Source organism: Amyelois transitella, chromosome 22 (assembly GCF_032362555.1).
Source record: "Amyelois transitella isolate CPQ chromosome 22, ilAmyTran1.1, whole genome shotgun sequence".
NCBI lineage: Eukaryota > Metazoa > Arthropoda > Insecta > Lepidoptera > Pyralidae > Amyelois > Amyelois transitella.
The window spans coordinates 2,028,267-2,051,916 of record NC_083525.1 but is presented as its reverse complement, the minus strand read 5'-3'; the positions used below and the strand labels follow the sequence as shown (position 1 = coordinate 2,051,916).

General features: G+C 35.8%; 3 protein-coding genes across 3 annotated transcripts in view; 2 read left to right on the top strand and 1 right to left on the bottom strand.

The window, feature by feature from the left end:
• The window catches only part of LOC106133194 (putative metabolite transport protein HI_1104), a 42,158-nt gene extending 41,162 nt beyond the window's left edge, over positions 1–996 (bottom strand). The window contains exon 1 of the mRNA XM_060950658.1: positions 806–996. The gene's annotated coding sequence lies outside the window, so the exon portion shown is untranslated. The remainder of the gene's footprint in view (positions 1–805) is intronic.
• A 12,482-nt stretch (positions 997–13,478) lies between these two features.
• On the top strand, positions 13,479–17,129 carry LOC106133241 (cytochrome P450 6B5). Its single transcript, XM_013332892.2, has 2 exons — positions 13,479–14,886; positions 15,518–17,129. Exons 1-2 carry the CDS (start codon positions 13,512–13,514, stop codon positions 15,712–15,714), a joined length of 1,572 nt encoding a protein of 523 aa, XP_013188346.2. The 5' UTR covers positions 13,479–13,511; the 3' UTR covers positions 15,715–17,129.
• Positions 17,130–20,968: 3,839 nt separating this feature from the next.
• On the top strand, positions 20,969–23,174 carry LOC106133195 (cytochrome P450 6B1-like). Its single transcript, XM_013332842.2, has 2 exons — positions 20,969–22,325; positions 22,803–23,174. The coding sequence occupies exons 1-2, from the start codon at positions 20,969–20,971 to the stop codon at positions 22,997–22,999; spliced, it is 1,554 nt and encodes a 517-aa protein (XP_013188296.2). The 3' UTR covers positions 23,000–23,174.
• The last annotated feature ends 476 nt before the right edge of the window (positions 23,175–23,650 follow it).

The following is a 23,650-nucleotide window of genomic DNA, read 5'->3' as shown; positions in this document are numbered from 1 at the left end:
AGTTTACATTTAGTATAATATATATATCTAAAAGCGAATACTTGTATTCTTTTGTAGAAAAAATTATTACAATCTAACTTGTCCAGGGTTCGTATCCCGTTCTGGGTATGATGAGAAATGAATTTTGCCTAATTGGCGTAGGTCTTAGATGTTTATCTTTACAAGTTAGTATCTCGTAACACAAGTTTCGATCCTATTTCGAGGCTAACTCAATATGTGTAATTCGTCTCGTAGGTATTTATTTAGTTATTTATAACTTCAACCATATTTTTTTACAAGTTTTGTTTGTGCATTGATAGTTATTCTTATGCCTCTACAAATAATTAAAGATACCAAATGCCACCCCATGCCGACCTGCCCTTGGCCAATATTGATTCACAAGGGGAACAAAAGGTATCAATCCATGATCCATTAAACTAGCGTCTATTTATAGACGATTGCATTATACGCGGTAGAGTTAGCAGCGTCAGTGGTTAATAAATAATTGCAGTTTATCAGAGGCTAACAGATAAATAAATAAAAAATATTTAAAGGGCTTAATGACTTTAACTACTTACGTGAAAAAAGAGGCCGTAGCAATAATTTCACTGAATAAAGTTTTTTTTAAAACGTCAGTCTAATTTTCAGAATATGGGACACCAAAAATATGGACCTTGAATATAATACAAGAACAACGTTTATAAAATTCCGTTGGTTTAACATCTTAAGAAAAGTTTTTTTAGAATAATAAAATAAAGTCCGAAGTTATAAAGTTATGTATGTAGTTATTAGATAAAAAATGTTAAATGTGTAAAACTGCACTTACCTAGGATTGCTGAATGTGAAAGAAATCACAAATTAAAAATTTTAACTATCGGTCACTTCAAAACTCCCGCCAATAAATGCGCGCGGAATTCGAATTAACTTTGCGAAAATTCAAACTTCAAACTAGAGTTCAATTCACAATTTGAATTTCGAATTTGTGTCATAGATTATTATTTATTTTAAGTACTTAGCGTTCTGTATACAGCCTTTTATATATTTTTTATTAGGCTGTAGCAGGAACGCGTGCGCCGTAGTACGGTGCGCGGTATAAACTAAGTTAGTTTGATATCCTAGCCAACCTTGATGGTTTCTGAAAGCCCCGCCCGCCTATCGCATTCTTCAGAATTAATTAGATCAACTTAGTATGGTCCCTTGGTTTTTACACCGAAGACGCAAATGAGTTATTTCGTAGAATAAGAGCAAGCGCTCTTGGATATCATTTAATTCGGATAAATAGCGCAGACAATATATCGCATACAAAAACGTCCGTACATATGGGATAATTTTAACTCAGGTTTATGACTTTTTAATCAACGCACGAACGTGACACAAATAGCATTCGATATAATCATTTGTATGAACAGAAACAAAAAGAAAATCCTAAGTAGAATATGCTTGGGTAGACACACAGCGACAAAAAAATTGGGCAGAGACAAAGTCTTCTTTTTTTAAATTTTAAAACTTATTTTTTTATAAACTTTCCTCGATTTATTTCGTCGAGGGTAAAAAAGCAAATACCTATATAAAAAAAAACATTTCCTTGATATGCGAAAAAATCAGGATGCACGTTTTTGTAACGTAAAAAATATACTTACTTAGGTACTTTTAGTCGGAAAAATTTAACCAGAAAAAGTCAACTATACTCTAGAATGACACGTAACTGATTGTGCAGATGTTTTTATCTGCATATTGTATGGAAGCTATACAAAACCGTTGCGATGACTTCGGTGTTAAAATGTTCGTGGTAGCGTGCATTCGTAGTTAAGTGATTCATATTAGTAAACTAGCTGTGCCCACGACTCCGTCCGCGTAGAATAGCTATTTTGGGCATCATTGAAGCCCTCCAGGGTGAATATTTTTTCGCTTCTAAAAATTGCAGCGTGATGTTATATAGCCTAAAGCCCTCCTTGATAAATGGTTTATTCAACACAAAAAGAATTTTTAATTCAAACTAGTAGTTCCTGAGATTAGCACGTTCAAACAAACAAACTCTTCAGCTTCATAATATAAGTATAGATTTACGAGGACGTGGTGTTCGATGTTATGTACACTTTCCGTGATCAACGGGGCTAGCATGGTTAAAACTGTTGGCTCTGTCTACTCCGCAGGGGATATAGACGTTATTATATGTATATATACATAAAAAATCACGCCTCTTTCCTGGAGAGGTAAGTAGACACTACGCCTTTCGCCTAGACCTTATTTTGGTCCCTTCATACTTCTTTCCCATCATCCACATTCAAAATTAAAAAAAAAATCAAAATTAAAAAAATATATATTCATTTATTATAGGATACTTCATATCGCTTAATAATAGTCAAATCTTTTGGTTTCACAACATTGGTTGACGTCAAATAAATTACTTACTTAAACCTAAGTTTACTGCGGCTTCCAAGGCAGTGCAGAAGAAGCGGTAACAAACTGCGCTGCAGCATTTTTATTCATAACACTATTCGTGTAAGCTCGTGAGTCTTTCTGGGTTACATACTGGGCAGTCAGAGCAATAATCAAAAGATTCAAAAACCATTTATCAATAAGTACGGAAGGGAGAACCTAACACATATGTAATCATGTCATCTTTCACCTTGTTATCTTTTACGACATCTATATCCAAGATGTACATATATACATATGGTCACGTCTATATCCCTTGCGGGGTAGATAGAGCCAACAGTCTTGAAAAGACTGATAGGCCACAGGTGACAGGTTGCTAGCCCATCGCCTAAAAAGGAATCTCAAGTTTGTAAGCCTATCCCTAAGTCGCCTTTTACGACATCCATGGGAAAGAGATGGAGTGGTCCTATTATTTTTTGTATTGGTGCCGGGAACCACACGGCACATCCAATATACTCTGTATCCAAGATGTCCTATTGTAAAGTGCTTCCAACCACACGGCAGGAACAGTTTGATGATAGGAAGAAAAGAGAACTTATTTAAATATATGTACATCGATACGATGACGTCATAACGTATAATTAATAATTATGTACGAGTAATTATTCACCGATTAATAATAATAAATTGATTTTTAATTAATTTAAAGGGGGAATACCACCGGTGGATTCCTAACGATATAACTTAATTGGTTGGGAATATTTTATTATTTATTGATATTCCTCATGCCGTGTGGTTCCCGATACAAAAAATAATAGGACCACTCCATCCCTTTCCCATGGATGTCGTAAAAGGCGACTAAGGGATAGGCTTTTAAACTTGGGATTCTTATTTTGGGCGATGAGCTGGCACTCTGTCACTGTTTGAGTCTTAATTCTACCACTAAGCCAAGTAGCTGAACGTGGCCATTTAGTCTACAAGACTGTTGGCTCTGTCTACCCCGCATGGAATAAAGACGTGACCATATGTATGTATGTATTCCTCATCTATGGTATACCTACTGGTAATGTTCTGACTTCTGAATTGTGCACTGCACTAGTTCGATACCCGGCCATGTCGTGATAAAAAAAATCGGCGAAATGCGAGTCAGACTCGTGCACGAAGGGTTCCGTACCATCTATAAAACAAACCTTTGTTGCGTGGGAGCCTCTATTTAATAATTACTTTATTTTTATATATTTTGAAAGTTATAGGTATTACCTTACAATGTAAGAATTCTGTTAAAATTTTAAATGTCTACATGTTACCGTCATTTATATATATATTTTAATAATACCATACAGACAGTCACGTCTTTATCCCTTGCGGGGTAGACAGAGCCAATAGTCCTGATAAGACCGAAAGCCCACGCTGCATGGCTTAATGATGGAATTGAGATTCAAATAATGAGAGTTTACTAGCCACAAGAAGAAACCCAAGTTTATAAGCCTTTACCTTAGTCGCCTTTTGCGACATCAATGGGAAAGATATGGAGTGGGCCTATTCTCAAGTGTGTGGAACCACACGGCACTTTACTAACGTTTAGTTTAGTATTATCAATTACAATAAAAGTACTTCCGCCGTTATATTTCCGTTATTGAAACAACGATTACTATCTTATAAATGTATCAGATAACTAACATTCCATATCTCCCATGTAAAGAATAGTATTAATTGTGGTATATTAGTACCTACTGTTTTTTTAATTGTTTTCAATACTTCCAAGCTAATCTATATCCGTACCACAAACATACATATAATCACGTCTATATCCCTTGCGGGGTTGACAGAGCCGACAGTCTTGAAAAAACGTTTTCTTGATGTATTCATTATCTCATCCCGTTCTTGGCAATAAGGCTTACAGCTGAACGTGACCTTTCAGCATTTGCAAGTTACCTTAGGCTCTGTCTACCCCGTAAGAGGGATAAAGATGTGATTATATGTGTGTATTGTTACTGATCACGGGGTCACCATCGACATGTCTAGCCTCTGACCACGGTCAAGTTCAGAACTTCCGCTGTCAAGTCACGAATTGATAAGGTAATGAATTACATTGTCGTATATATCAATTGAACATGACAATATTATTTCTATCTATTATATGTATAAGTGAGTGGTTCTCTGTGGTTCTGATTCAAGCAAAATTATTTATTAATTTATTTAATTAATCTTTACGAAATATAATGGTATACTTAGCACAATTTGCGGACCGTTCACCAATGAGTCTTATCATTGATTATGAATGATGAGTCTTACCATCACCATTAATTTTGAACCCAGAGCATTGGGTCTGGGTTTAAAATTTTATTACCCATTGCTAAAGTTAAATTCGACGTAAACTATAACCAAAATGTAAACAGAAGAAGAATCCCAAGTTTGAAAGCCTTTCTTCGAGTCGCTTGTTCTCACATCCATATAACAGATATGGATTAGGTCGTCTTGTAAAGCGCCAAAAACCACACGGTATTAAGTAAAAAACATTTAGGTATCGCTCTGAAAAAAATTGTTATTAATTTTATCGATTTTTTATAATACGTTAGTTACTCGTAGTATAGTTATGTCTGACTTAATGAATAGAAAACCTAGTGCGTAAGTTGTATTAAAATTCAATAATTATGTTCTAATTGGAGGTTTACATATTTGTTATCGACATTCCATGTCGGAAGTAAACAATGACACAAACAGAGCATTGTAGTGCAAATTATTAGTTCGAGACATATCCTACGATACATAGAAATCAAAATAATATATGACAATAGAAATGCCATACTAGGAAATCATGGGAATAACGGACGTCAGAAAAAGCACGCAGTTTTCGTTTAATTATAGATACTTATTTGTTGTGACCTACATATTGTTTTTGTATGAAAATCAACATTTTTGAAAAAGAACGATTAACTTTTTAAATATATGTTCATATAAAAATAGGAACATATCATCAAAACATCTTATTTGACAAAATATTTTCAACGTTTTATTTAGTAATTAAATAATTAAGATTTATAACCTATTGTTTTTGCATTTCTTTTTCATGAAAAAAAATGGCAGGCAGTAAATTCGATCAATTCTTTAGAATTGATCGAATTTACTGACTGCCATTTCTATAGTCACATATTATTCCGCATTCTATGATATGATAACAGACATCCGATAAACTGGGTTTGCCTTCCGATCAGTTCCGGGTAGGTACAATGTCAGCTATATCTTATCATTTCAATTGTTCTCGGCCTGAATTTGACGGCCTCTGTGGCTCAGCGGTAGTATGCTTGTCTGTGACACTGGAGGTCCCGGGTTCGAATCCCGGCCAGGGCATGATGAGAAAAGAACTTTTTCTGATTGTCCTGGGTCTTGGATGTTTATCTATATAAGTATTATATTATAAAATATAGTATCGTTGAGTTAGTATCTCGTAACACAAGTTTCGAACTTACTTCGAGGCTAACTCAATCTGTGTAATTTGTCCCGTATATATTTATATTTTATATTTATTTATATTTATTGTTGATTTAATATTTTAATCAATTATTCATGAGAATTAATTATGTAAAAGGCAATTAAGGGAAAAGGGAAGTCAATTATAAACTTGTGATTCTTCTTTATAGACGATGGGATGGTAAAGAGCCATCACTATTTGAATCGCAATTCTATCATTGCCGTGTGCCGTGTAGTTCCCGGCACCAATACAAAAAAGAATAGGACCACTCCATCTCTTTCCCATGGATGTCGTAAAAGGCGACTAAGGGATAGTCTTACAGACTTGGGATTCTTTTTTAGGCGATGGGCTAGCAACCTGTCACTATTTTAATCTCAATTCTATCATTAAGCCAAATAGCTGAACGTGGCCATTCAGTCTTTTCAAGACTATTGGCTCTGTCTACCCCGCAAGGGATGTAGATGTGACTATATGTATGTATGTATGTATTCTATCATTAAACCGTATAGCCGATCGTAGCGTTTCTTTTTGCGACTGTTGGCTCTGTCTACCCCGTAAGGGATAAAGATGTGGTTATCTATGTCTGATGACCTGCATAGAAAACATGCGTGATGATGTGTATGTGTGTTTTTTCGCATGCGAGAATTCAATTATATAAAAACAAATGATCAGTAGGAAGTTTTTCCGGAGCCTAGATCCGTATTCGTAGGGAAATATATTTAACATACATATAGTCTCGTCTATATTCCTTCCAGGGTAGCCAGAGTCAACAGTCTTCAAAAGATCGATAGGCCACGTTCAGCTTTTTGGCTTGATGATATAATTGAGATTCAAATAGTGACAGGTCGCTAGCCCATCGCCTAAAAGAAGAATCCCAAATGTTTAAGCCTATCCCTTAGCCGCCTTCTACAATATCCACGAAGAAAGAGATGGAGTGATTGCATATTGCAAAACATTGGAATAACATAAAAAGTTAAATTTTATTAGGCGGACAAAGTGGCGGACAACTGCTAGTTTATAATCCTATCCCTTCGTCGCCTTTTACGATATCCATGGGAAATAGATAGAATGGTCATATTGTTTTTTCTACTAGTGCCGGCAAACACACGGCATCCAAACTTTTGGGTTCTTTTTATTATAAATCAGAACTTACGAGATTCTAACCCCGGAACAGTACTACCACGTTTAAGCGCAACTTACCGCCGATTCAATACGAATTAAAACTCAGTTAAATAACGACCTTAATATAAGTACACTTAAAATTAAAAACCCAAAAACAAAATGTCTCCTGCTATCTCGCTCATAATGCGCAGAGTTCCGTTCGCGTTCAAATGGCGCACTCTGATTGGTTCAACATCTGAAATATTTTCGCGCCATAAAAAAAATTTACTACTGCGCAGATACGTTCGTGTAAACGATAATAAAAACAATTTTTTGACATTTCCCGAGCATCTAACCTTAAAATGAGATACGAATGATTCATTTTCTGGGAATCCCAAGTAAAAGTCGACCGAACCGTATCAAATCCAAGGTTCAGATGGTACTTATTTCAGTTAACACAGTGTTGTTTTTTTCCTCACTAGATACTAATTCTCGTTTCGAGTGACCGCGTACGAACCGGGAAACGATTGACGATAGTGAAAGTATTCGACCTTGTGTTTAGACAATGACTGTAATAGTAATTATACAATGACTAATAATTAAATTGTGCCGTGTGGTTCCCCACACCAATACAAAAAGAATAGGAGCACTCCACCTCTTTTCCATGGATATCGTAAAAGGCGACTATGGGATAGGCTTACAAACTTGGGATTCTTTTTTTAAGCGATAGGCTAGCAACCTGTCACTGTTTAAATCTCAATTCTATCATTAAGAATAGCTGAGCGTGGCCTATCAGTCTTTTCAAAACTGTTGGCTCTGTCTACCCCACAAGGGATATAGACTTGACCATATGTACGTAAGTATGTATAATTACTGATTAGGCATGACTCGCAGTTGGCAGGGTATTGAATGACCGCCTGACGCTATTCGTCTACTCTGCCGATTTGCCCTGCGGTTTATCAAAAACAAACAGGTTAATAAGATAGGTAAGTACATTTAATTAAAGTTTTTTTTAATTTTAAAAATTAAACAGACTTGATTATTATTCGTTTTAAAATTGTAACTACTTTGTTAGTTGTAGTGGGGTCTCCTGGTACAGGCTTGCACGCTTAAAAGGAGACTCCAATCACATCCTTTTTGTATACTTTGCTTGAAGAAATAAACAATTTTGAATTTTGAATTTTTTTGAATTTGAACATTTTTATAAAAAACTAGCTGCGTTCGTGACTTCGTCCGCGTGGAATAGTTATTTTGGGCATCATTGAAGGCCTCAAGGATGAATAATTTCCCCCGTTTTTTTCACATATTCCATTATTTCTTTGCTCCTTGTAGTTGCGTGTGTGTAGCGTGGTGTTATACTCGTACAGCCCAATGCCTTCCTCGATAAATGGTCTATTCAACGCAAAATAATTTTTCAATTTGAACCAGTGGTTCCTGAGATTAGCGCAAACAAACAAACAAACTCTTCAGCTTTGTATTATAAAAAATATGGAAAAAACATATCATCACAATATAGAAAAAAATACTTATGTACATGTCATACCTATAGGCTGAGTAATGTGACCCCGATACTTAAGAATAAGACCACTCCATATCTTTCCCATGGATGTCGTAAAAGTCGACTAAGTGTAAGGCTTATAAACTTGGAATCCTTTTATGGCGATGGGCTATCAACCTGGCACTATATAAATTTCGATTCCATCATTAATTCATACCGCTGACCGCGGCCTTTCGGTCAGTTTCAAAACTGCTGGCTCTGTCTATCCCGCAAGGGATGTAAAAGATATGATATGAATGAAGAATTTTTAAAATTTGCAACAGATTTAAATTTTGATTGTTTTTTATTTTTGCTCAATGATGGTTTGGTTTACGTGCGGTATGTAAATATTTGATTTCTTTAGTTATCAAATACTTAAAGCCAATTAGGCATTTTGTGATTTAACTCTAAATTACTATTTTAAGAATCGCGTGCGAACATGGCATAGTAATCGAGAGTGCTTGGAATGGTTTCTGAGTAACAGTCTGCCATCACCTCGTGCCGGATTTCTGACACCGATTCAGGTGACGTGGATAATCTAAAGCATATTGATCATATCTAGGTACTAATAAAAATCTTTACAAAGAAATGATTTGAATTTTTGGTATCGACAAACGAAATTAATTATCTAAATATACTTACTTTTGCCGTGTGATTTCCAGCGCTAATATAAAAAAGAAAAAGGCGATTAAGGCATAGGCTCATAAACTTGGGATTCTTCTTTTGGGCGATGGGCTAGCTAGCTGCACTGACGCCTTGGAAGCGGCAGTAAACTTAGTTTTTAAGTAATTTATTTGACGTCAACCAATGTTGTTAAACTATACGACAATTTATTAAGCGATATAATAGTATCCTATAATAATGAATAAAAATTTTGAATTTGAATTTGAATTTGAGCTAGCATTAAGCCTTACAGCTAACGTGGTTTATTGGTCTTTTCGCTACTGATATGCTCTGTCTATCCCGCAAGGTTACAAAAAGTGACTCCTATCTTACCTCCGGAACTCCTTCTTTCTCCTGACTTTAGTCCCGGTTGCATCCTCACCTCTCTGAAGAGGAGCCCGGGATATGCTTTTGACCATGGATCCGACCCCCGTCTGACCTCCGAAACTTTTGCAGGGGAACCTAACCCGTATTGGGTCGATCATGGTTACAGATTCAGTTGCTTTAATGTGCAGGTTTCCTTACGATGTTTTCCCTCGACATAAAAATATATCGGTTAGTATTCAAACAAATGTACCTACATAAATGTGCCGTGCGGTTCCTGGCACCAATACAAAAAAGAATAGGACCACTCCATCTCTTTCCCATGGATGTCGTAAAAGGCGACTAAGGGGTAGGCTTTTAAACTTGTGATTCTTCTTTTAGGCGATGGGCTAGCAACCTGTCACTATTTGAATCTCAATCCTATCTTAAAGCCAAATAGCTGAACGTGGCCTATCAGTCTTTACAAGACTGTAGGCTCTGTCTACCCCCCAAGGGATATAGACGTGATTATATGTATGTATGTATGTACCCTACATAATAACTTTCAAAAATATTAATTCGAATCTGTGCCTTTCTACGCATCATGCATTTTAACCAGGTCACCTTACTGACTCGACCACCGAGGCCAGGGGGTAATCTGTGACCGAGTCTCTTGACCTGCCTCAAGACTGCCTAGAAAATTCAAAAAGATTCTTTGGTTTTTCCAATTTCCTATTATCAGATCTGATTAAATAACTTTCCATCTCAGGAGTAATCATCCTCTGTTCACGTGAGAGAGCATCGTAGGTAGACTTCTGTGCTCTGTGTCTGAAATAGACAGACCGCGACCTTACTTCATAATTTAAACCTCTGAAGCGCCTGATTGAGTTTAACTATTCACTAAATGGTTATTTTGCTATGAAAAATTAGGTAGGAAATCTGGTGTGATTTTAAATTCTAATGAAATAGACAGACCGCGACCTTACTTCATAATTTAATCCTCTGAAGCGCCTGATTGAGTTAAACTATTCACTAAATGGTTATTTAGCTATGAAAAAATAGGTAGGAAATCTGGTGTGATGTTAAATTCTAATTAATTAACTAATCGCTACTAGTTCTTAATAATATTATTAATACGTAAGTTACTCTGTGTGTCTTTCTATCTGTTTCGCTTTCACGCCTAAATCTTTGAACTACATACATACATACATATGATCACGTCTATATCTCTTGCGGGGTAGACAGAGCCAACAGTCTTGAAAAAACTGAATGGCCACGTTCAGCAATTTGGCTTAACGATAGAATTGAGTTTAAAATAGTGACAGATTGCTAGCCCATCGCCTAAACAAGAATCCCAAGTTTGTAAGCCTATCCCTTAGTCGCCTTTTACGACATACATGGGAAAGAGATGGAGCCACACCGCACACACTTCGTTATATCTCAGGCAGTATTTCGTTTATTGATGCGATTATTTTATCAATGTTTTTAGTTGTTGTGAAACTAAATTAACAAACAATATGTAATCAGAAGTCAATTATGATACGCGATGATATAGCAATTCAATTTATTGACAGTTCTATCTTATCATAAAACAATGATTTTGCTAAAATGTTTGAATGATCTGTTGTTATTCAAAATCAAAAGTGATTTTGTATTAATTTAATTACATTATCTATGTTATATATCTATGTTAGATAAATCTAAATAGGTATGTAGATAGCTTTTATGCTTAGATTAATGAAAGAAGGTTTGGTTGACTAAGCAAATACATAGAAACATATGGTCACATATATATCCCTTGTGGGGTAGACAGAGCCAACAGTCTTAAAAAGACTGATAGGCCACGATCAGCTATTTGGCTTAATGATAGAATTGAGATTCAAATAGTGACATAGGTTGCTAGCCCATCGCCTAAAAAAGAATCCCAAGTTTGTAAGCATATCCCTTAGTCGCCTTTTACGATATCCATAGGAAAGAGATGGAGTCCTGTTCTTTTTTGTACTGGTGCCGGGAACCACACGGCACTAAGCCAATATACAAAGGGATTGTAAACGGGACTGTTGGAGTGGGAAGGTCTAGACGAACGTACCTTGATCATATCGGAGATGGTCTGACAAAGGGTCAAAACGAAACTGACGACCTTGCATGAAGAGAGTTATGATCATAATGAAGCGAAAGAAGTATGCAAGGATCGTGGAAAGTGGAAAGATGTAGTCTCTACCTACCCCTCCGGGAAAGATGCGTGATTAATGTTTGAATGTACTAGCTTTAGCGCGGGGCTTGGCTCCTGTGGGAAATTCCAAAAAAAGTACTCACTAATGTCTATTTTTTATTAGTTTTTGGGTTTTTTCGTTATAATAGTTCGACCTTAGACAATTAAATATTTATAAAGAATTCCAGCACAACTTTACCAACAGACTTTCAGACCATTCGGAAAAAGAGTAACATACAGACTTTCAAAACTTTAATATTAGTAGGTATAATCAAATAATAAGGTTAAAAACATTGCGATTATTCTGTAACCCACCAGCATGCCAGTATTTTTTTTTATTTGTTTCTCTGTAAAATTTTACACGCAATTTTTCAATAGATTTAAACACACGGTAGCTATCCTTCATCACTAACTGGTTCTTTTGCTAGTTAATGAAATTGATCCAGTGGGCCAGAGGCATCACTTCACACGTCACAAAGCATTAATTTTTTTTTGATAATTAAGTACTGTGTAATAATATCGATTCGACCACCGTCACTCGATTATAAATGTATTTGTCTAATAAAATAGCATAATTTTCGATAGTGATTCATAAAAAAGTTTTAAATACAGGTTGACATTTAAACCAACTGCATACTTTTAAACATTGACTATACCCACCCATGCTTCTGAGCTGTTTGAGCCTATTTTTATTTAAATTAAACGTCATCATTTTCACATTTAAAAAACCCTCAAAAACTACGTCACACGCTTTATTAAAGACCAATACTACAAAAAGAAATTAAAACTAAACATGTAAATAAATGTCTGAAATATAAATTATTTTTCTAGTATCAAGATCAAGTAAAGTACAGAGCTGTCGAGATCGCTCAGCTGAATGAATTGTGTCGTTGACCTCTGAATCTTACTCGTCGCTTTTCCGCCGGCCGGGGTGATATGACGTATTTAGGATCGTGGATTTGATACTTTTATTTTTTTCGTACTTTCTGAAATATGAACCGATATTTTACTTTTAACTTTTTTAAATACCCTTTAGATGAGTACACTACACAGTTAAATTTATTTGCATAAGTTGAATTAAAAGTCACCCTGTATAAATATAAATAATGAATAATGAGATTCACGATGACTAAGCAACATGCCGATAAGAAGGCCGAAGTTGAGCTGTGTTGATAAGGAAAGTTGGCGGGTTTGAAGTATACTAATAAGATACCTAGGTTTTGCTTGGATACAAATGATTTTTTTAATTTGTTTATTTTTCATTACTATGTAATCCCAATCAGTATTATAAATACTAATGTAAGATTTAAGTTTGTTTGTTGTCTCTTCACGCGTTACCTTCTGATCCAATCTTCTTGAAATTTTGCGTTTATATGATTAAGATTCTGAAGGACTACAAAGGGGACTTTTCAACCTGGTACAAACTAAAGACAGAGTCTACAGTCTCGAAAACAATGTAAGGCCATGTTCAGCTATACATATGTCTTCATGACGGAGTTAACATTCAAATAGTGACAGGTAAAAGAAGAATCCTAAGTTAATAAGCCTATCTCTTAGTCGCCAGACATCAGTGATTCTATTCTAAATTGCCGGAACAGAATAAAATAATAGTAATGTATTTTGTACAAACATATCTAATCATAATGTTTGTACATTTATTACAAACATAACACTTTATTTACTTAATGAAGTCGCTAGTCAACACTGATTAAAACGCTGCGTCATCATCGAAACCAAAGATATAGGTGTTTTATATCGAACTCATCACTTAATGTAACTTTAATTTTTGTAACCTCTGATGACAATTATTAAATAAACAATATATACTGAACACGAAGCGAGATGTCTCATAGCAATAAATAAAGATGATCGGTGCAGTCCTCGCGCTACTGTCTTTACTTTTATTTGTCGTATACCATGCGTCCACATGGAAATTCAATTACTGGAAAAAGAGGAAGGTACCGTTCTTGCAACCAGCACCTATCGTGGGGAACTATGGGCCGTACATCATGCAGAAACAATACGTCGGACACACGGCGCAAGAAATATGTGAGAAGTTTCCGAACGAACCATACTTTGGAGCGTTTTATGGCACGGAACCAACCCTGATGGTACAGCATCCAGAGATGATCAAAACGGTTATGACCAAAGACTTCTATTTCTTCAACAGCCGAGAAATAGCTAATTACACTCACAAAGAATTAGTCACACAAAGCATATTCTTTACCTACGGGGACAAGTGGAAAGTGTTGAGGCAGAACCTGACGCCTATCTTCTCGTCTGCAAAAATGAAGAACATGTTCCACTTGATTGACAAATGTGCTCATGTGTTTGAAAATATGTTAGATCGTGAATTGAAAACGGATAATGAGCAATATGTGAGGCCCCTGATGACAAGATTTACCATGGATTGCATCGGATCATGTGCTTTTGGTATTGAAACAAATACAATGGCACCAAACTATGAAAATAATCCCTTTACAGTGATGGGAACCCTGATATTTTCAGACTCGTATTACAGAAACATTAAGAACATCGGCAGAGCCATTTGGCCAGCAATATTTTACGGTTTGGGGATGCAAAATTTTCCAATTGATATTGGTAAGTCGTTCACAAAATTAATGAAAGAAGTGTTTGCAGATCGCCAAAACAAACCTTCAAACAGAAATGATTTCATTGATCTGATATTGAATTGGAAGAAGGAAAGCTGTATAACTGGAGATAAAATACAGAATATGAAAGGAGATATAAATGAGAAAGTAAGTTTGGAAGTTAACGATGACTTGCTTGTAAGTCAGATTTCTAGTTTTTTCGCCGCTGGATATGAAACTTCAGCTACGACAATGCATTACACTTTGTATGAGCTTGCGAAAAATCAGGAGGCACAACAGCGAGTATTAGATGAAATAGACGAGTACCTACTACGTCATAAAAATAAAATTGGGTTTGATTGTATTACGGACCTGCCATTTACTGATGCCTGTTTTAACGAAGTTCTTCGTTTGTACCCGGTTCTTGGAATTTTGACCCGTGAAGTGGTAGACGACTATACCCTGCCATGTGGAGCTGTCATAGAGAAAGGAGTACGTGTTCATATACCAGTGCATCATTTGCATCACAATCCAGATTTCTTCCCTGATCCGGAAGAGTTCAGGCCTGAAAGATTTTACGGCGATGAGAAGAGAAATATCAAGCCCTACACTTATATACCATTTGGTGAAGGACCTCGTCTGTGCATGGGTAAGTAAACATTTACCAACGCTAACGCTGCTAAATTAAGTCAAGAAAGATATTCTCGAAATTTACAAACAAATTTAACCAACAGAAGTGTTGTTGGGGGTGGTGGTAATATGTCAAACAGATTTTTTGGTGCCCTAGTCCAAACTAGTGTCTTTCACAATGATGAATTTTGTAACTGCATGGTAGGTTTGGATCTTTTATTTTATTTAATAACTAGCGACCCGCCCCGACTTTGCACGGGTAGCATTTATAGATAAAGTTTCCTTAGAAAACCTTTTTCCAACATTACAAACAGGAACAAAATCAGTCCATATCCGAGATTAGATCATAAAAGGTAGAGAAAAAAGGGGGACTTATTAATAGATATTGTGTTTGGTATACTAGTAACTATTGCAGTTTGTCTCTGTGTTAGAAAAGATTATACGTCAATTTATTTGTTTTATTTTAATGGCTGTTTGTATTCTCTCAAAATTTCATTTCACTTGTCCGTTCGTCCTTATTTTATAACAGTTATTTAGTTTAGACCATTACACTAGGACTAATTACTGGTCATATTTTGCGAAATTTTATATAGTGGTTCAATATTAGGAATTGATTCCTTCAATAACATAATTATTTGTTATCGTTCTAGGCATGCGATTTGCAAAAATGCAGATGTCAGCTGGTATAATGACGGTCTTGAAGAAGTACCGAGTGGAGCTGGCTGCGGACACGCCTCGGAAGGTAACCCAGTTCGAAGCCACGACCATGGTGACTTTACCAAAGGAGAAAATCAAGCTGAAGTTCGTGGAGAGGGAAGGCTGGCAGCAGCGTCAATACAGTGCTTAAACGACCCAAATCATCTTTAAGACAACGAGCCTTACTCTGGAGTGGCTACTAATCAATAAGAACCTTTTGGTGTTAGCGTTATACTACGAATATCAACAGTGACTATAAACATAGCATTAACAACTATTGCATGAAATTTTCTTTAAGGCAGTTACGTTAAATCGTAAAACCTTTACAACGTCAGTATCAGTTTAACATTCACGGCTTTAAGCTTTTAAGTTCTGAATGTATTCTAATTCATTTACAATAAGTCAGACGGAAGTCACTTCGTGTCGAAATCTGACTCACCCTCCTCACACTCCTCTCCAGAGTGGTGAAGATGCAACTGGAACTACAGCCAAAAAGAAGGAATGCCATCATAATACTGATATTAGTCTGCTTATTCTCAATAATAATTTACTTAATTATGCAGTTCCTTTATTGTTTGCCGGTTTACTGGAAGAGATCCCTTCATGGAATAAGTCCGCCATTGCAAGTGATTTATTTATTTTATAACTATGTAATATTTCTTGTAATTGTGTAAATTTTTGCGCAATAAAGATTTACAAACAAACAAACAAATAATCTGTAAGTATATGAGTGTGACACACACAACCAGAGGTGAAATGAAGAGATTGTGGTGTGATTGGTATATACCACCATAGTTCCGGTTGCATACTCACCTTTCTGGAGAGGTGCACCTGTAGGTATAATTCTGTATTGGATAATTTCGATTTTTACACAAAGCGATTCCCGTCTGACCTCCGCAACCTTTACAGGACATACACCATATTGGATGGTGTGTAGTGTTTCATATGATGAACGTTTTAATACTGTATTGGCTGCTCTCGACCTGATGACCATCTTGATGAATAACGAATACTACCATTGGATAAATATCGCGTTTGTTAACATGAATACCGAATGTCGAAATTATTTGTTATCCGCCATGTTTTTTCGATACATAACGAGAAGGTGATTATTTTCAAAGACCTAAGAATTACCCCCCAGGACTTATAGTTGTCATAGTCACTACATCAGACATACGCTTTTCTCACTGACCTCGATTCCCACTTGTAAACGGGCACTGCGCATGAGTCGACATAATGTGTCTATTGGACAAGGATCCAATGACTTGCGCAATTCTATGTTTGAATATTGTAATCATTTTAGGGGTTTTAGTAATAGTTAATTGGGATGTAGAATAGAATTAAAATAATTACATCTAAAATTTATTGTCATATTTTTTTACTCTTTTTAATTTTTATAAACGCATGCATTATAATTGTTTTGTTTTTTCGCAATTCCTTTAACAGTGTAAGAATCGACCGAATAGGATGGCTCAGCGATTTCCCTTTGCCTTCTATAAATTAGTTTTAATACTAAGACAACGAAAAATGATTTTTTATTGTAAATAAAAAGCGGTTACATTTGTACGTCCATGTCTATAGATATAATCTTCCTTCGCCTATATTACATAGCTAATAACGATATAATAAACTACCCATGTCCAGCAATCTGCGTATGAATGCTTGTTTAATACTTTTATAATAATGTTGGGATCCAAGGGTTCCATGAGTTGCCAACTGAGAAAACTGAGAGGAAATGCCAACCCAATTTTTTTTCATGTAGGTAGACTTTTGTATCGCACCTATTCCATTTACAACTCTAATGACAATATTTACTTTGCTACACTGAAAACTTATTAAAAAAATTAGCAACTGACGAGAAAAAAAGTCAGGAGATTAATGAAAGTGAGATTCTCTCTCTCATCTTTGTGTTCCTAGTTGCGACATCCACGTCTCTGGCCCTTTGACATCTTTCTCCATATAATCCAGTTACATACATATAGTCACGTCTATATCCCTTACGGGGTAGACAGGGCCAATAGTCCCGAAAAGACTGAATGGCCACGTTCAGTCAGTTATAATCCAATTGCCTATCCATTTTTTGTAAATATTCTCAAACTCAACACGATGACTAGATAATATAGTACAGAACCTTCAGTGTAACCTTTTTCTTACTCGCACTTGCCTAGTTCCTTTATTACTTTTACAGTCACGAGTCACAATATGATGTATGGATATAGCACGATATAAATGACATAAAATTGAGTACTACCTATTAGCATTTTATTGTTTAAAGTGCAGTATAGATCGTCCCTGGATATTGTTCTTTATAAGTCCCTCCCGAGAGATAAGAGAGAAATCATCAGAAAGGAAATTACTTGCGGCGGAGTCACCACCCTCAGTAATGAGGAAAACGAGATAATTGATCCCATCCAAATTAAATATGCAATAAATAAATAAATATATACGAGACAAATTACACTGATTGAGTTAGCCTCGAAGTAAGTTCAAAACTTGTGTTATGAGATACTAACTCAACGATACTATATTTTATAATAAATACTAATATAGATAAACATCCAAGACCCATGACAATCAGAAAAAGTTCTTTTCTCATCATGCCTTGGCCGGGATTCGAACCCGGGACCTTCGGTGTTACAGACAAGCGTACTACCGCTGAGCCACAGAGGCCGTCGTCAAATTAATGGATTAAAATTTATTTATGAATTATACATTGCCGCTAGGCTTGGGATTCTTCTTTAAGGCGATGGGCTATAGTAGAACCGCCTAAATGAGTCCTCGCCCGCGGAGTACAGGGGCGCGGGGGTATGACGACGAAGGGGAACGAAAGAGGTGCGGGCGGCGGTCGAGCGTAGCGTGTAATACAAGGGGCGAAATGTTACTGGACATTTCTTGAGATATGTGACGTCATAGTGGTTAGCGGCAAACAGGTGAAGATTTTTATTAAAAAAATAATAATGGCTATACAAAATTTGAATGAAACAACTGTAAACTATACAACGTGTTCCTTTTGTTATCCCATAACTCCATGGTATCAACGAGACCACGTACATGAATTAAATAGCATAAGCATTTTTCGATTATTGTTATTTTCAAATTTTTATTTTTCATACAAAACAATTCGATAAAAATGTGATTTTATGATATATAGGTATGATATGTAGGTAAAAAAAAGGTAATAAAGTTATGTATGTAATATTTATTTATGCAAAATTTATCAAAATTATAAATCAATCACTTATGTCCATAATATCACTATCACTGGAACTTGATTCTTCACTTTCACAACAGCCATCATCAGAATCATCAGAATCGTCTTGCACATTAATAATAAAATCAACAACTTCATCTAGGACTCCATCATGTTTGCAATATTCGTCTTCGATTTTAATCACGTGTTTAACACAATTCTCCCATTTCTCTTTGGGATATTCAGCAAATAATCTCTCTAATATTTCTTTTTTCTGGTCCAAATTAGAGTCGATACTTTTTTGTGCTAATTGTCCTTTGATATCACCCCAGACCAACTCAATTGGGTTCAGGTCTGGGTGATATGGAGGCAAACGCAATACTTCGTGTCCGTTTCTTTTCAATACCTCGTCAATTTTGTAAATATCTTCTGTGAAATTACTTTTAATTAATTTATATAAGTCATCCTTTCTAAGTTTTTCATCAAAAGGCACGTTATGTCGTCGTAGCCATTCTTGCATAGTTGGCTTGGTAGAAGCCATAGTTGGCTTTTTCTCTTCTCGAACCGAATGATAAGCTGCGTTGTCCATTACTATGACAGAATTTTGCGGTATATTAGGCATGAGCTTTTCATTTATCCATTTACTGAAATTTGCGAAATTCATAGAATCGTGATAATCACCTGTTTTACATTTGGATTTGAATATCACAAGGGCTCCGTCTACAAATCCAATTTGACCTCCACAATGTACGATGATCAAACGGTCCCCTTTACCAATATGAGATAGAACGCCAAGTTCATCCTTTGATTGCCAACATTTTGAAACGTTATGAGACGCGTTTACATAAGTTTCGTCAAGGTATAAAATATGTCTTCCTTCTCTACGATATTTTTTAATAGTATTTAGGTATTTCCACCTCCACGATGTGATATTTGGCTGTTCGATAAGGAGTTTCCTTTTAGATCCGCATTTCTTAAATTTAAAACCTAGATCATGTAATAATAGCCTTAAATATTCCCTGCCGCAGTGTAATATATTCTCTTCTCTAAGTACAGCGTTCAAAGTTTTCAGAGTAGGTATTTTTTTGAAAATTGTGTAAAACTGAGTGACTTTTCTTCTTACCACTCCTTTTGTGAAATCGTCTATTTCCACTCTTTTTCTACGAACCTGTTTTGGTTTTCTCGGTGATTTAAATCTCTCGTTGTCATTTAATGCTTTCCCTTGTTGTACAATTCTAGATACAGTCTTTTCTGATAGTCCAGTAACTTCTGCTACAGTTTTATTTAAAGGTATATCTTGTTTATATTCATCAGAATTTGGGTCGAGTTTCTTTTTTCTAAAATATTCATATACGTTAAACGCCATTTGTTTGCACTGACTATTAATTCTATGTCCGAAAATATTTCGACTCATCTTGAGAATGTAATCTCATGTATAATTTTCACAAGGCGTCCGCAACTGTCAACACGTGTGATCGCTAACCGCGTAGCGAGCGAACTGAGTTTTTACAAGAATGCGCCCGCCGCCCGCACCTCTCTCGGTCCCCTTCGTCGTCATACCCCCGCGCCCCTGTACTCCGCGGGCGAGGACTCATTTAGGCGGTTCTACTATAGCAACCTGTCACTGTTTGAATCTCAATTCTATCATTAAGCCAAACAGCTGAGCGTGGCCTGTCAGTCTTTTCAAGACTGTTGGCTTTGTCTACCCCGCGAGGGATAAAGACGTGACTATATGTATGTAAAACAATTTCCATACTTCGATCAATATCCGATAATTATAAAAAAACCGGTAGGTATATGTATTTCGAAATTTCGGGAAGAGAAGAAGAAGAGGATTCTTTCTGCACCCGTAGACCGCATAAGGAATTTACAACAGTTTTTATGTGGATGGTAAGTTTTTGGCCGCAAATAATATACAACATTTACAAACATGTTTTGTTAAAATTAGCAATTTTTTGGATGCTTGCTTCAATCATCTTTAAAATTAAACACTATAAGTTAATAATTTGCAAATTGTATTAAGTAATTTAATTGTAAGTCAATCAAGGGAATATTCATCATTTTTCTATAATCAGTATGGAAAAATGGATAAGTTTCCTATATAAAGAGCTTGACCTTAATTATTAATCGTTCTATTTTATCACTTAAACCAACAATATAAATACACACTAACGTAAATTACACTCATATACATATCTGTGCATTTTATCTAAAGATGATTGCAATATTCCTAACAATAGTTCTTCTTGTTTATTATCTATATCATTTGTCGATAAAAAATTTAGATTATTGGGAAAAGAGAAATGTTCCTAACATAAAACCCTCGCCTTTGGTCGGAAATTATGCCCCGTACATTTTGTTAAAACAGTGTTCAGGAGAATTAGTTCAACAGCTATGCAATCACTATCCATTCGCTCCATACATTGGTGTTTTCTTTGGGACAAACCCGACACTTATTATCCAAGATCCAGCTATGATCAAGTTGGTTTTAAGTAAAGACTTCTATTACTTTAGCGGCCGAGAAAATAGTGAATACTCTAACATGGATCCCTTCCTCGGAAGCTTATTTTTCGCTACCGGAGACACGTGGAAAGTGTTGAGACAACATTTCGGCCCCATATTTTCTTCTAACATCAATACTATGTTTGAAACCTTCAAACAGAGCGCTGTTTCATTTGAGAAAATGCTACATGAAGAAATAAATAGTGACAGTGTTGAAGTAAGAAGTTGTTTATTACGCTTTTTATTAAATGGCACAGGCAACTGTATGCTTGGCATAGACATCAACTCTTTAGACAAAGACTGGCGGAATAATCCGTTTGTTCGTTTGTTTGATATTATGTTTGAAACTACAAATGGAAGAGGCATGAGAAACATTGGCCGGTCTGTATATCCCAAATATTTCTATCCAATGGGCCTAAGAAATCTACCAGACGTTGTGCCAAAATTCTATCAAAACTACCTGCAGAATATGTTTGATGCCAATAGTTCAGTGAAGAAGTGTAGTTTTACAGATTTGCTTAGAAAAATGAATAAGGACAGAATATTAGTTGGAGATTCATTTGATAACTTAAAAGGAGGTAATAACAAAGCGATTATAAAAGTGAGCGATCAATTGATACTTGCACAATGTATGGTATTATCAAGCACCGGTTTAGAAAGTGTATCAGCAACACTTTCTTTTGTTTTATACGAAATTGCAAAGCACTCAGATGTACAAGATAAAGTTGTACAAGAAATAAATGAGTTTTTAAATAATCATGACAATAAACTAAATATAGAATGTCTTACAGAACTGCCTTATTTGAAAGCTTGTATTGAAGAAACTATGAGATTGTACCCTATTGTTGGTATCTTAAAACGTGAGGTGACCCATCCTTACAGTCTCCCGTGTGGTGCTGTTCTAGACAAAGGAGTACGCATACATATCCCTGCATATCATATACATCACAGTCCTCGCTATTTTCCTGGTCCAGAAGAATTCAAACCGGAACGATTTCTGGCTGAGAACAGAAAAAGGATCGTTCCATACACTTATTTCGCATTTGGAGAAGGTCCCCGGAACTGTATAGGTGTGTATACTTATTTATTTAATGAATTTTAGCTTTGCCGTGTGGTTCCCGGCTCTTATAGGACAAATCCATCTTCTGCCCGTAGATGTGGTAAAAGGCGACTAAGAGAATGGCTACTAAACTTGGGGTTCTTCTTGTGAGCGGTGGGCTAGCAAGCTGTCACTATTTGAATTTTAATTCCATAACTAAGCCATAGAGCTGAATCTGAACGTGGCCTTTTGATATTTTTAAGACTGTTGGTTCTGTCTACTCCACAAGGGATATAGACGTGATATTATGCATGTATATTTAAATTTTGTATGTAGTAACCCTAACCCATATACATATAAATTATTTCTTTTTGGCGTTATGCTTCCCACTCCTGGATTTGATCATGGAGCCTGTGTCTTCACGGGGTATTAACGATGATAATTAGGTAAAGACAACAGAAAAAAAAGAAAAATAAAGATTTTTATATGTCAACTATACCTTCAACAGGAATTCGTTTCGCGAAGATGCAGATGATTCTGGCATTGATGACGATCTTGAAGCGATATCGCATGGAGTTGCCCGATGACATGCCTAAGAAGTTGGAGTTCACAGCAGCATCCGTGGTCACGCAGCCCAGCAAAAAGATAACCCTGAAATTTGTCCAGAGGGAAGGGTGGCAACAACGCGTATTCGCAGTCTCATAATAATTGTTGGTAATAATAGTAAACATATTTTAGAAAAGGAAAGAACTAAAATACAATAGAATATAGAAGGAGAAAAAATTAATGAAATTTAGACAATTTATTAATCATGAAACGCAAGCAAGGAAGCAACGGTTCAGACTAAGGAAAAATTGAAAATTTATAAATTTTTATTAATAATTAGGTACCGAGTTATAGTTTTGTCCTAAAACATATAGTTACAATATTGCTCTGATGAAAATTGTAGGCTTCTGTATCTATCTATACATATATATATATATATATACATATAATAAATCTGTAGAAGGGTCAATTCTGTACATTGAAAATATTGAAAAAATAAATAGCAGGGGGTGTTACTGGATCGATACCAAACACAAATATGTGATTAAAAAAATTTTTGTCTGTCTGTCTGTATGTTCAGGCATCACGTGAAAACTAACGGTTCGATTTTGATGCAACTTGGTATAATTATACCTTATTATCCTGGGCATAAAATAGGATACTTTTTATCCTGGAAAAATACGAAGAAAAAAATCTAAATTTTTCAGTTTATCCATAGACGTTGTTCTGTAGAACCGCGAACACACGTTGCGTTATCCGCAGTGGATTCAGCGCCGTAACCTGTAGCGCCGAAAGTCGGATTTAGCTTGA